The 13,931-nt window shown below is 41.8% G+C and overlaps 1 protein-coding gene across 3 annotated transcripts in view; it reads right to left on the bottom strand.

Moving 5' to 3' along the window:
• dusp8a (dual specificity phosphatase 8a) overlaps nt 1–13,931 on the bottom strand; it is a 42,367-nt gene that overhangs the window by 20,876 nt on the left and 7,560 nt on the right. For all 3 annotated transcript variants that reach the window (XM_061772636.1, XM_061772634.1, XM_061772635.1), the window contains exon 3: nt 4,615–4,753. In XM_061772636.1, coding sequence (XP_061628620.1) covers nt 4,615–4,753 — 139 coding nt within the window. The remainder of the gene's footprint in view (nt 1–4,614; nt 4,754–13,931) is intronic.

Here is a 13,931-nt window from a genome sequence, read left to right on the forward strand (position 1 = left end):
CACAAAAACACACACTGACACAAGCAGACCTCCTTGTGTAGCTCATTGTAATGTCTCTGTGAAGAGCCGCATTGAGAGATTCAGCCTTCCACCCATTACCTCACCTCGTCTATTTCTCTCTGATGCTCTCATGTGTGCGCACGCCCGCGCGCACACCCGCACAAACCCGCACAGGGGGCCACCGCCCCTTTGTATAACAGCCCTGAAGAATGACACGTAACGGAATTGACCTTTGTACCTGTGCTGTCACACCCAAACCTGATGTCATCGTGCTTGCCCTGTGTTACACAGCAGCTCCTGTGTGAGCAAGTAAAAAAGGAATAAGAAGTGCGAGCAAAAAAAAAAAAAAATAAATAAAAAATAAAAAAATTGAGAGCGAGAGAAAGAGTGTGCGGCACTTTTCATCTGCTAATACGCCTCACCAGTATGTCATTGCCAGGTCTTCTAATGTTTGTTCTTGCTTGTTTGCTCTTTTGACTGTTTCATTCAACATTCTCACCTTCAATGTGTCTCAATAGTCTTGACATATTATTCGGTTCATAGACAGGAGATGGTTGAGCCAATAAAGAAAAACTTTGGAAATATACCGCTGTTCAAAGAAAACTATTTGAGTATTTGTTTTGCGTCGACATTGCTTGAATAGCTGTGAGCATCTGGGTCAATGCTATCCATCAACATAAACTACAAAGAACGAGTCATCCCAGTTGCTGTTGCCGACCTTTCTGTCAAATAACGTCACTTCAGTCTCGTGGTAAGAATCCACCCTTGAACTGGCACATGAAATCTCTCTTCCTTGTCCTGCCCTTTTCTCTCTCTGAGCTAGCGGTGTATGCTTTAGTAATCCTGTGAGAGGCAAAATAAATAAATAAATAAAATAAATATGCACCACACACACACACACACACACACACACACACACACACACACACACACACGGCCCATGGAAAGATTAAGGGCAGTGAGGGCAAACAAAACCCAATCTCTCACCACCTTAATTTCCTTTTTTCGTGACCTACACTCCGAAACCTCAAACTATCATTTATTTATTTAAAATATGTCACATTCTCTTTTGATCTGTATTTTCTGACATGAGGCCTATCATTTTTGTTCAAATTATTTCCATTAATTTTTTTCATAGCACTTGTCTTCATAAGGATCACCGGTGAGCAGCGGTCTAGCTTGCCTGACTTTTGGCGAAAGGTGGGGTATGCCAGTCAATACCAGACATATTATTCCATTAATTTAACTACTTTAATTCAGGCGGCACGGTGGACGACTAGTTAGCACATCTGCCTCACAGTTCTGACAACCGGGGTTCAAATCCCGGCCCTGCCTGTGTGGCGTTTGTTCTCCCCGTGGCTGCGTGGGTTTTCTCCCACATCCCAAAAACATGCGTGGCAGGTTGATTGAAGACTCTAAATTGCCCATAGGTGTGAATGTGAGTGCGAATGGTTGTTTGTTTATATGTGCCCTGCGATTGGCTGGCGACCAGTACAGGGTGTACCCCGCCTCTCGCCCGAAGATAGCTGGGATAGGCTCCGGCACGCCCGCAACTCTAGTGAGGATAAGCGGGACAGGAAATGGATTACTTTAATTCTATTTTTGCTATATATAGCCAATCCCAACTGACGTTGGGTGCGAGGCGGGCTACACCCTGCACTGGTGGCCAGTCAATCGCAGGGCACATATAAATTGCAACTGACGCTCAACATTCACACCTTTGGATAATTTCACGTCAATATCCCACCTTCCTCTCGAAAAATGCACAGGGAAATACATTCTGGATCTTTAGGTCAAAAAAAGTACAGTGTTGTAACTTCAGCTTCTCCTGCTAAACAGAGTTCATCTGTGTCAGCATGTTTTAAGCGTGCAGTTCAATATAGGGGCTGATGTGACGTGACACGACAACCCAGATGGCATCGGCTAACATACCACCTTGGCGCACACTGGCAGGAGTAGTGCCGCCTTTGGCTTGGCTGTGTGATGCAAGGTTGGTGGGAAACATGCAAACTTTAGACCCACGAGGGAGGCAGCTGGCTTCTCCTCTCCGACACACACACACATGCACGCACAAATACACACACAGTCACAAGTCTCTAAAAGGCAAGACATCAGCCTGAGCTCCAGCTGAGTGACATCACTTGTGGTAAAAATATTTTTCTCACAAACACTTTCTCACAGTCGGTAAAGTAATAACGCAAACACACACACACACACACACACACACTCACTCACTCACTCACTCACACACACAAATCCTGTGAGGCTGTACATTGTCTTTTAAGCAAAAAAAAAAAAAAAAAAAAAAACTCTCTAATGGGCTTCATCGATGAGCCAGGGCAGTCGTCTCATTGAAGACAATTGGGTTTCTGCCTGCTCGATGACATCATGCACGTCGGAAGTGGTTTTGTGTCGTTATCAATCATTTAGTTGAATGACAGAAACCCAAGAGGGGTGACTGACTGTTTTTTCAATCAATACCTATCCACCACATGACCATAGGTTGTGTAACATGTCATTCAAGCAACTGACCCAACTCATTTCCCCCAATTGTTCATTAACTGGCTTTAAGGAATGAATCCTGTTTTTTCACTTTACAATAGCAGAACCTTCAAAGTCAAAATTCCTCTCATACAGAGAGCTTCTTAATTTATTTTCCCGCCCTGGCCATCCATGTAAGGAGTGTGACCAGTTCTCTTTTCCGATCCCATTCGCATAACTCCTGGCTTGATTTGCAGGAATGTTACGTTATGTATTGTTCATGTGTGCAGGCCTTTAATAGGTCAGTCAGATAAAGGATAGTCCTTGCAGGAATTAGCAGTAGAAATCTAGAGTTCAGTCAAAGTACATAGCGAGATGGAGAAAGAGAGGATGAGAGGATGGAAGTGACAGAAAAAATGTTTACTTTTCATTTTAAGCTTTCTTGAACAATGTGAAAGAAGGCAGTCAAGCCAAATAAGTCAAAAGAAAGACGATGGCTGCAAATAATTACTTTCCTCACCGATTCTATTGTAGCTTGTAAGCAGTAAGCTTCATTCTGAAAATACTGTTGCATTCCACAAAAGTGCTGGAAAAATCTGCTATTGCATTGGTACTTCTCCTTAAGAGTTAAAAAATAAATCAATCTTAATTTCATGGTTTTTCCCCCCCCTTTTTGTTTTACAAACACATAGTACATACACAATATTCTTAATGTGTCCAGGATGAGAATGGGTGCCTCCACACACGTTCATGCACGAAAGCCTTTGCACACTAATACCGATCTATTTTTACAGGTGTCATAAGTGAAGCTATTTTTAGGAATACAAAGAAGCATTAGATTTGAAAAAAAGAATCCAGCATCCATTTCCACTCATCTGTCACCTTATCTTTCATGGAAACCCCACACAACAACATCCTCCAGCGTTCCACGTTATTATGCGTAAATTCATGCTAGAATCCCGAAATGTATGGACAACACCCACTCTTCTGCACATGTAGTCACATAGCACGCACACAGTGCATCGGGTATGCACAGTCACTGGCTGTCAGCACCACTGGCCCCAATCATACAAACCCCCAAACAGCAGACAATTCTATTGGCTGGGTTCTCCTGCAGTATATTCTCTGCCACTATCGTCGTGGAAACAGCAGAAAAGGGAGAGAACTGAAAGACTTAACACAGCACAGCAATTGCTGACAAGCGCTTTCCCTCTTTAAATTAAAGGTGTATGAAGATGTTACAATTTATAAGGGGAAGAACAATCTCATACGTAATATAATGCTTGGTTGTGCCCAACCTACCTCAGCATGTTTTTGACTAATTAAGGCGCTCTGGTGCTTTGAGACAATGCATGGCATCTATGAATGACTCATGAAAAAGCGCTGATCTTTCAGCGGAGGAAAAGAAAAGGGAGGTGCAGAATGAATGCAGGGAGAGGGACATATTTACCCCGAGCGGCATGCCTCTGCTCCCTCATTTGTAATCCTCACCGAGGCATATTACGCTTTTTCTGTGCTGACACATTTGCGGATGGACTCATAAGCCTCTGCTGCTGTGTGTGTGTGTGTGTGTGTGTGTGAGATAGCCTCCTTGCAAACAGTTCACATGAGATGTTATCCACTCAGTAAGACTATTAAGAGTCTCGCTGCTGCTAAATTAAGCCTTAGTGTGCTTGGTGGACACTATGACAGAATAATAACTGTGATACTTCAGGGCACAAGTTAAACTTCAGCATTATTCCAAATGATGCTAAGTAAGAGAGGGACTCCTGAGAAGCTTAAACATCAAACAGTCATTAGAGAGCAGTCACGGCTAAGCAGCAGGCATGTACAGTTCCGGTTGTCAGGCTTTCATTCCTGAAAATATGTGAGCCTGCAGTGAGAATCATTCTATTAAAGCTAGATTCAACCCTCAGGTGCTGTTACATGTGATGCAAAACAGTGACATCTACTGGCCAAGCTATGTCAGGACAAACTTCTTCAGCTCACAACATGAAATGTGCACTAATAAAGACATATGGGACCATTGTGATGTAGTGTAGAATGTACAATTGACTACGTAAAATAAATAAAAATCTAATTATACACAAACCACACACTCACACCAAATCGCACTCCCATCCTGATCCATACCAGTAAGCAGGGAAACTTTGTGGAAGGTGCCCTCCAACTTCCCCATGAGAATGTGCACGAAGCCGTCTTTGGAAAGATGACCAGCTTCTTTGGAACTCTGGTCATAAACCACCACTTCCTGCTTCCTGCCCAGCTCCACCTGCACAGAAAACAAGACAGTGATGATTAAGTGAAACTAGAATGAAAATATATAGATAGAGGATTCAACGCAAAGGATGAATGAAAGATGTATGTATGTATGTACAGCAGCTGAAATAGGTATTTAACACGTCATCATTTTTCTCACTAAATATACTTCCAAAGGTGCTATTGACCTGAAGATTTCACAAGATGTTGGGAACCAGCCAAGAAAGTAGAACAAATATTAAATTATCAGATCAGAAATTAAGTTGTGTGTAAAAATTGGGCTTTACACGATCAGGATTTTTGGGGCCGAGTTTAAAAAACATGATCACCGATCTGATCGCAAGATGGAGGAATGTGTCTATTTAAATGACCTGTTCATTTACTCTATATACTTGTATACTTAATTTGTTCATCTATTTATGCCAGTGAGGCATAGTGATAGACAGAACAAATGAATAGTATTCTATTAGAAGGAAGGAAGTAAATACAGTAATTAATGTATCCACTTTTTGTGACATTTTTGTTTGTTGTGTGCTATGAGATTTTTCAATTGTAAAATATGATCCTTGGCGCCATAGAGGTTGGAAATCACTGCTCTAGTCAGATCGTGTATTCGAATCAGTCAGGTCAAACCAACATTACAACATGACAGAAATAATGGGTGCTAACGTGCTGTAATTAAATTACTTTACTGTAATTAAATTACTTCACCCACACCGAAATGTTAGAGCATGGTTCGACAGAACGGTGGCATGTTTACGTACAACCGTTCGTGCTAGCAGTAGCTTGCTAGGCTACATAACGTTTTGCTGCCTGCTTGCGAGCCATATCATATTCAAAGTACGGGAACATACCTCGAGCAAGCTTTAAACGCACTCAGACGTTTTTCCCCATTTTGTCCTTATAATACAGTCGGCGTGATCCACTCTTGTCGTCATCGCCACGGTAACGAGTGTATCCGGTCGCATTTGAGTTGACGATGAAGCCCAATGATCAGAATATTTTTTACTTTAGATTTTACTTCAGTAGACTGACATCTGACATCCAATCCTGAAAGCAAATTTGTCTTGTAGTCTGTCCCACACCGCCGACATGTTTTTTTGTTGTTTTTTTTTTAAAATAACTTCATTGGCCGTCAGATATTTACAGTACTACGTAAAAAAGACATGACAAGGCTAAAAATAAACTAGCTTTTGGATTCAAATATACTGTGCATGATGGCAACGCAGAGTAAATGTCTTTTGCGGAGCCGATCAATCAGCAAATTATGACATTAAAGCCGGTCAGCATAAAATGCTAATTATCAGCAGGTACCGATCAGGCTGATAAAATCGGTGTAAAGTCTCGTAAAAATGTGAAATGACACATGGAAAAAGTATTGAACACATGAAGAAAGGCCGGTGCAAAAAGGCATGGAATTGGAAAGCCAAGACAATACCTAAAATCTATCAACAATCAAACAGCAATCCAGCCCCTTGTCAGTGCAAATGAATATCACCTGGTTCAGTCCTAATTGATGGCCTACAAAAACGTCTCATTGCCAAAGTGTGAGTTAAGACGCATCTCATGATGGGTAAGAGCAAAGACCATAGCAAACTAATTGTTGTAAAACATAACGATGGCATTGGTTACAGGCGCATATCTAAGCTTCTGAACGTTCCAGTGAGCACGGTTGGGGCCATAATATATAAGTGGAAAGCCAATCATACCACCATAAATTTGCCTCGATCAGGTGCTCCTCGCAAGATTTCTGACAAGAGGAGTGCAAAGAATAATCAGAAGAGTTGTCCAAAAGCCAAGGACCACCTATGGAGAGCTTCAAAAAGAAAAACGGTGAGTAATGTACTCCGCCGCCATAGCCTGTATGCACACTCACCATGCAAGACCCCATTGCTGAAAAAAAAAAAGCATGTCTCAGCTTGTTTAAAGTTAGCTGAACAACATTTGGACAAGCCAGTTAAATACAGGGAGAATATAGTATGGTTGGATGAGAGCAAAATTGAACTTTTGGATGGCATAATGCACACCACGTTTGGAGGAGAACTGGCACTGCACATCACCCTAAAAACACCACACCAACAGTGAAGTTCAGAGGTGGGAACATGATGGTGTGGGGCTGCTTTTCAGCAAATGGTACTGGTGAATTTCACATTATTGAACGAAGGATGAATGGGCAAATGACATTCTTGCATACAAATTTGCTTGCCATCTATGAGGATGATTAAACTGAAACGAGGGGGGGGACATTTCACCAGGGTAATGATCCAAAACATACTGCCAAGAAAACTCTCAATTGGTTTCAAAGAAAAAAATAAAGCTGCTAGAATGCCCCAGCTAATCACCTGACTTGAATCCAATCGAAAATCTATGGAATGAACTGAAACTCGAGGTCCATGAAATAAAGCCCACGGAACCTTCAAGATTTGAAGACTGCTTGTGTGGAGGAATGGGCCAAAATCACACCGGAGCAATGCATGAGACTAATTTCTCCATACAGGAGGCGTCTTGAACCTGTCATTGCAAACAAAGGCTTTAAATAAATACCAGTTGGCGTGTTCAATACTTTTTCCCTGTGTCATTTCACAGTTTTACACACAACTTAATTTCTGAACTTATTTGTTCTACTTTCTTTGTATGTCAGGATTACTTGGGTTGTTCCCAACATCTGGTGCAATGTTCAGGTCAATAGCACCCTTGGAAATATATTTAATGAGAACAATGGTGACGTGTGAAATACTTATTTCAGCCGCTGTATGCATTTATTTATTTCAGGTTTTTTTTTTGATATTCTGAACATACATTTGGGACTCTCGTAGTCACAGTCTCACATGCTGTGGCAAAATGTAATTCTGTAAAATGTTCTGAGAACGAGCACATAAAATCAGCTGCAGGATTTGAATCAGCCTGGCTCGACTATGTAGCAGGAAAGATAAATAACCAATAAACACACTGCTGACATTTATGGCAGTCAATACAAGCTTCAGTGATGAGAATGTCTGCAACAGTAAACAGTGATTTGGTTGTAAATTTGAAATATATAGCATTACTGTATGAATAATACATAACGGCTGCATCTACAACTAGAATATTTATGCTGCTGATTGTCCTATGCTTGGTGTAAAGGGAATTTGTAACAATAAGATGTAAAAAGCGGGTTATTCTGCTACAACACAGTGCGCTCTTTATCACTGTGGTGCTGTTGATGTCAGCTTAAGGGAGGGTTGTGCAAGTGCGCTTTCACGCAAAAGTGAGCATGCGCATCTGTGCCCACAGTGTTGTTCTTCCCCATGTTGTCAGGCAGGCTTTGGTCACATGACCAAGAGGCAGCACCTACTGCAGCTCTGAATCGCTGCATCACTGAACTACCACTGGATGGGAAAGGAGGAACGAGGGATGAGGTGGGTGTGGGTATCAGAGTGGAGTAACAAGAAAAAAAACTAAGAAAAAGGATGACAAAAAGGCACGCAAGAGAGGATTACAATTACTTTTTCTTTTTTTTAGCTCAACATACAGCCCATCGTCCTCATCTAAAACGGCTTCCAGGCAAAAGTGCACTTCCCGACAACCTTCATTCATTCAGTCCATTCAAAAGGCATACACTGGTGATGATGGCCCCATGGCGTGCACAGCTGTGCTGCATCGTTTACCGCGAGCGGGCATGTGTCTAGTGTCAGACGCGACGGGTGCGCCTGATTATGTTTCTGTTCACATAGAAGCTGTAGCAGAGCGCCTCGGCAGACAACCATACAGGTGATTTGGACCGGACAAGGTCAGCGTGCGGTCACGTTCGAGGCTACTCGAGTCCGGTCGAGTAAGATCAAGCACAGCTCGGACACAGACGCATCATTGTAATTTGTTTGAATATGAAAAGACAAGCGGAGAGCCTGGTTGGAGCAATTTGTCACATGTTTTATGTTAATGCTAAGCAGAAGTGTAGGTGACTTGAGACAAAACTGCACTCAGTAAAAAAAAAGTATTCAAGTACTGCACGTTTGGAAAAAGTACAGAGCATTCTTTATCAAGTCCTCATTAGCACTTTTTATGAAATTTTTAAAAAATATATATTTTATTGTTTATGCGTAAAAACTGATTTTGATCTTTCTTTACGCTCAGTCATCTTTAATTTTGGAGTGATAATCCTAACAGGATCAGATCTAATTTAAGAGTTTGATGTCAATGCCTGAGGATTACAGTGAATTATGTTCACAGCAAACACGCTACATAGCTGAGTGCAGTCTATGGATAAAGTTTATTGTTTGGAGACACACAAAAAAACAACAACAACAACAACAAAAACGAAGCAGCAGCATAAAAATAGATCAGGTGCTTAGTTGCTGTCAGGCTGGCAACATTGAGCATCTACACAACAAAATTAAACATTTTAAACGTTTGCACAAATGACATACTAACTAATCCGATTGTTAAGGAAACATCCTTCAGTTGTTTTCCACAGCTTTACATTCTAAAGTGACAACCAACAGAAAACTCTTCAGGGAGATGTGCGTCAAGTTCTGACAGACTTTCAAACTTTCCAGCTCTAAAAGTGTTCAAGGTAAAAAAAGAAAAGTCACATGGGCTGTATGCATGAGTTTGGTGCAGTAAAGGTCAATGATCTAGCAGTGTGGAGCTGCAGGCTGTCAGACTGCAGCATTAGAACAAAGTCTCCATCCCTCCGCAGTGCTGGCCCGGGCGTTGTGACGCATGAACACTGCAGGTAAACAAGGAATGCTCGTGGTAGGAAGAGAGAATGAAGGAGGGGCCATGGAGACAGTGATGTAGAGAGGATGGTAAAAGAGGGGAAAAAAAGGGAAATGAAAGCCAGGAAGGGCATGGGGAAACATTGAAGCGGAGGGAGGCAAAGCTGTGATACTAAAATCATGTTTTCTTGAAAGCATATGCAGGCTGGCATTATTGCAGTACCAAAATGAAACAGGCTAGGATTAAGTTTACGACGTATCGCTTTGAAATAAAACCTCTACGTAGCATGTATGAAGCATTGCATAAAGTCCAAGGTGACAAAACTACAAATCAAATGTGATGAGCGCGTCATGACATGCCACATTGACGTGTCGATAATGGAAATGCGGGAACCCTCACATTTTCAGTTCAGTTCAGGTGTAGGACAAAGCCTGTTTACTTGCATTACATTTTAATTTAGCTTGGCTACGTATACGTAGCTGTGAGCTGTGGGAACATGACACAGGACTAGCCGGTGTAAGAACGCGAAACATCTTGACCTCAGCAAGGCGACTGACCAGAGATATGCGCATGTGTTTGTGTCTAGCAACGTGATAGCCTCACGTTTGTGCACTCCCAAAACACCAACCGTGCAGGCCGATAACATTATCTACAGAAGATTGCATGCAAATACACCTCCTATGTCAATTAATCAGTCATTTGAAGACGGAACCACACAGGGTGTGACACACATCTCTCACCGCTGTAATGACCCGGAGGCCAGATGATGTCATTGACTGGCACTGACAGCTGTCACTGGTGCAATGATCAATGTGTCTTGGGCTCCTTTACTTCTTTCTATTCTTATTGGGGTGAGATTATCAGTGCTGATTGTGTGTGCTTTGCATGGCATTGCAATGCTCTCCTTGAGGTCAGGGAGAATGTGTGTATTTGTGGTGAATGGTATCTGCACCGTGAAACTACTAATTGCTTTTACAGAGTCATGCTAGAGGTAGCCATTTAAAACTCATGAAAGTGTAGCTGACAAGAAAAAGAATGGTAAGCCTCAAGCACATACTTTACCTGCCAACTGGTCGTTGACTGTCCTCCTTGTGTGAGACAATGCCAGTACACACAAGAATCTCTGAAGTCGCCCCTGATGGAATTGACCATTTCATTTTCGGGAGGGGTAAGGGTGGCAGTGGGTGACCTCACATTCAAAGCAGTGTTATTATATATGATATTCATTCATTCGTTCATTCAAAAGGGAGAGTGTTGATTGTTTTAAAATCAACAATTGTTAACTAAGTTTGTATGATGGTTATGTGAAAGTGTGATTAGCTTTGCATTATGACTTCAACATACGTTAAAGGCTGGTGGTACATTCTTTTTATGATTTGTTCTACACAGTGGTTAACTCATCTTCACATTTGTATGAGAGCTAGAAGTTTTATAATATTACTTAACATTTTCTTGAAAAATTAATGATGATGACAGTTTTCAGCACCTCTCAATCTCACGCATACACACGTCACACACACATACATGCTGCAGATCCGGTTAAACCGAGACGTCAGTCGTACATAAAGCAGAAAACACCAGTGAACCATTAACCCCTTCTTGCACATTTTTTTTTTCTCTTTACAAGTTTGTGGTAAACTATATATAGCTTTTGTCAAAAAATGACTGCTGTTATGACCTCATCAAAGTAACATCATTTCCGGCTCAAAAAAAAAAAAAAAGAAACATGAATGAAAATTCCAGGGTTGACACATTATGTAATGTGGGAATGAATCCATATAGTGAATCATCAACTATAAACTGATACTGATACTATCAAGCCTGTAGGAACTCTCATCTCATGTTGTTGTTCATTGTGAAATACTTTGCAATGTAGTTACTGGAAAATCTCTGGTGTCCAGAACTCTAATATTAAATAAAACATCATCCCGGCCAAGTAGCCAAATTAACCGAACATTCATGTTTTTGGAATGTGGGAGGAACCCAGTGTACCCGAAGAACCCATGCAAGCATGTGGACAATCTACAAATTCCATTTAGGAGGACTACATTTGAACCCACGACCTTTTCACTATGAGGCAGACGCGATAACCACTACCAATGTGCTGCTACACTAAAACACCTACAAATGCAAGTTAAAACTCTACCATGCAAAGTGACAGCCATATGTCAACAACACCCAGAAATGCCGCCGGCCGGCTTCTCTGGGGCCAAACTCATCTGAGATGGAGTGACGCAATGTGGAAAAGGGTGCTGTGGTCTGAGTCCACATTTCAAAATGTTTTGGGAAATCATGGGCGTTGTGTCCTCCGGGTCAAAGGGGAAATGGACCATTTGGATTGTTATCAGCCCTAAATTCCAAAGCATCTGTGATGGTAATGGGTGGGTGGGTGTTTACGCCACAAGACATAGGTAACATGTACATCTCTGAAGGCACCATTAATGTCAAAAGGTACATACAGGTTTTGGAGCAACATATGCTGCCATCCAAACAATGCCTTTTTCAGGGATGTCCCATGCCAAGCCACATTGTGCACATGTTACAATAGCGTGGCTTCGTAGTAAAAGAGTGCAAGTATTAGACTGGCCTGCCAACAGTCCATACTCGTCTTGCATTGAAAATGTGCGGCGCATTATGAAGTGCAAAATACGACAATGGAGACTGTTGAACAACTGAAGTTGTATATCAAGCAAGAATGGGAAATAATTCCACCTTCAAGGCTTTAACAATTGGTGCCTTCAGTTCCAAAATGCTTATTGAGTATTGTAAAAGAAAGGTGATGTAACACATTGGTAAACATGCCCCTGTTCTGGCCTTTTTGGAACATGTTGCGGACATTAAATTCAAAACAAGTGAATATTTGAGAAAAATCAAGTTTATCAGTCTTTGTAGTGTATTCAACTGAATATAGGTTGAAAAGGATTTGCAAATAATTGTATTCTGATTTTTATTTTACGTTTTACACAATGTCCCAACTTCATTGGAATTGGCGTTTGTACATTGATAGCTAGCGCCCATGAAGAGGGTATGAGGGATGGCAAAGAAGAGAGGAAAGCGGCCGGTTTGGATTTCTGGAATACCAACGGATGGATGTTCAATCAACTCGGTTAACTGAAGCATTGGGAGCTTTTATGAAAGCGGGTGAGAGCAGCGCCTGGGCTTCCTGTATTCACTTCCCTAACAAAGAGCCACAATGGTGTCCTATGCCGTCTTGGCTGGTTGTCGCGGCCCTTGGCGTTGCTCAGAGCCATGTGGGGGGTAGTGTGTTTGTGTGTGTGTTGGGGATGAGCTGGAAGCCAGTATTAACATCGCACAGCCAGTCTGCACGTGCCGAGCCCGCGGTCTGCCAGTGGCCACACAAAAGGGATGATGTCATGCTTAACCAATAACAAAAGAGTCTTGGTCTGTCAGGCCCTCCTCTCTCACCCGGCTAGTTCCAGCTTTATCCAGCCTCGCATTAATCACAAGCCTTATCCTCTTTACTGGGCGAGTGGGGGGGGGGGGATAATAACAAAGCAACGGGGAAACACTCGATAGGGATAAGAAGGAGGAGGAAAATGAATCAACTTTGAAGCAATGGTGGGTGAAACTTGACAGTCTGATATGTTATGAGACTGACAAATATCCAATAATCCATGGCTGCACACAGAGATGGACCCTCTAGAACTCACACTCCACTACCAACTCCCTCCTGGTCTAAATTTGTATCCCAATCATGTGATAACACATCCTAAAATAAACACATTTCTGAGAATAAATGTGTTCTTATTGTTGAGGAGGAGTTTGCCCGTTTCTCCCGATTATTCTTCAGACATAGCACAGACTATTTTTATGTTTGCACCCGAGGATTGGAAAAGAGTTATCCAAGAGGAGATGTTTCAGTGTACATTTTGGGTGAGAAGACAGGCACGAGGGTTGCTGCAATACAGCCAATTAAGACTAATTGGCTACAAACATGGTGTAAGGTGATTCTCTGTCAGGTATCAATTATGCAGATGACGTGATCCTAACAGAAAAAAATTAAATAAAGCAATACATCAGATTTGCACAGGAAGTGTTTTGCCAATTTAACTTAACCCATAAGAGTCAGACGTTTGTCTGCTATTCACATCAAAGACTTACAAAGTATATACTGTATATATGTAAAATACAAGACGCACGAAAGGACAAGGAAGTAAAAACAAACAACCTGAAAATTCCAAGAACCTTACACCTAAGGTGGGGAAAAAAATAAAAATAAATCTTTCAACCGTCATTGGCCTTGGTGCGTCAGTAGTTGTTGCATTACATATAATAAACTAAAAATAGACTTTGGAGAAACAACACGACCAACTAGTAAGAATTCCATGTGTCATAACCGGTGCTTTGTTGTTGTCCAGTCATTAATACTGTAGGCAACCCTCCCAAACATAAGACGGACCAACAACACCCGCTCCCTGCTTAGGTTTCCATTCTCAGACTTTCTTGAGTTTCACACAGTGACTAAAAATACG

Source organism: Phyllopteryx taeniolatus, chromosome 5 (genome assembly GCF_024500385.1).
Source record: "Phyllopteryx taeniolatus isolate TA_2022b chromosome 5, UOR_Ptae_1.2, whole genome shotgun sequence".
NCBI lineage: Eukaryota > Metazoa > Chordata > Actinopteri > Syngnathiformes > Syngnathidae > Phyllopteryx > Phyllopteryx taeniolatus.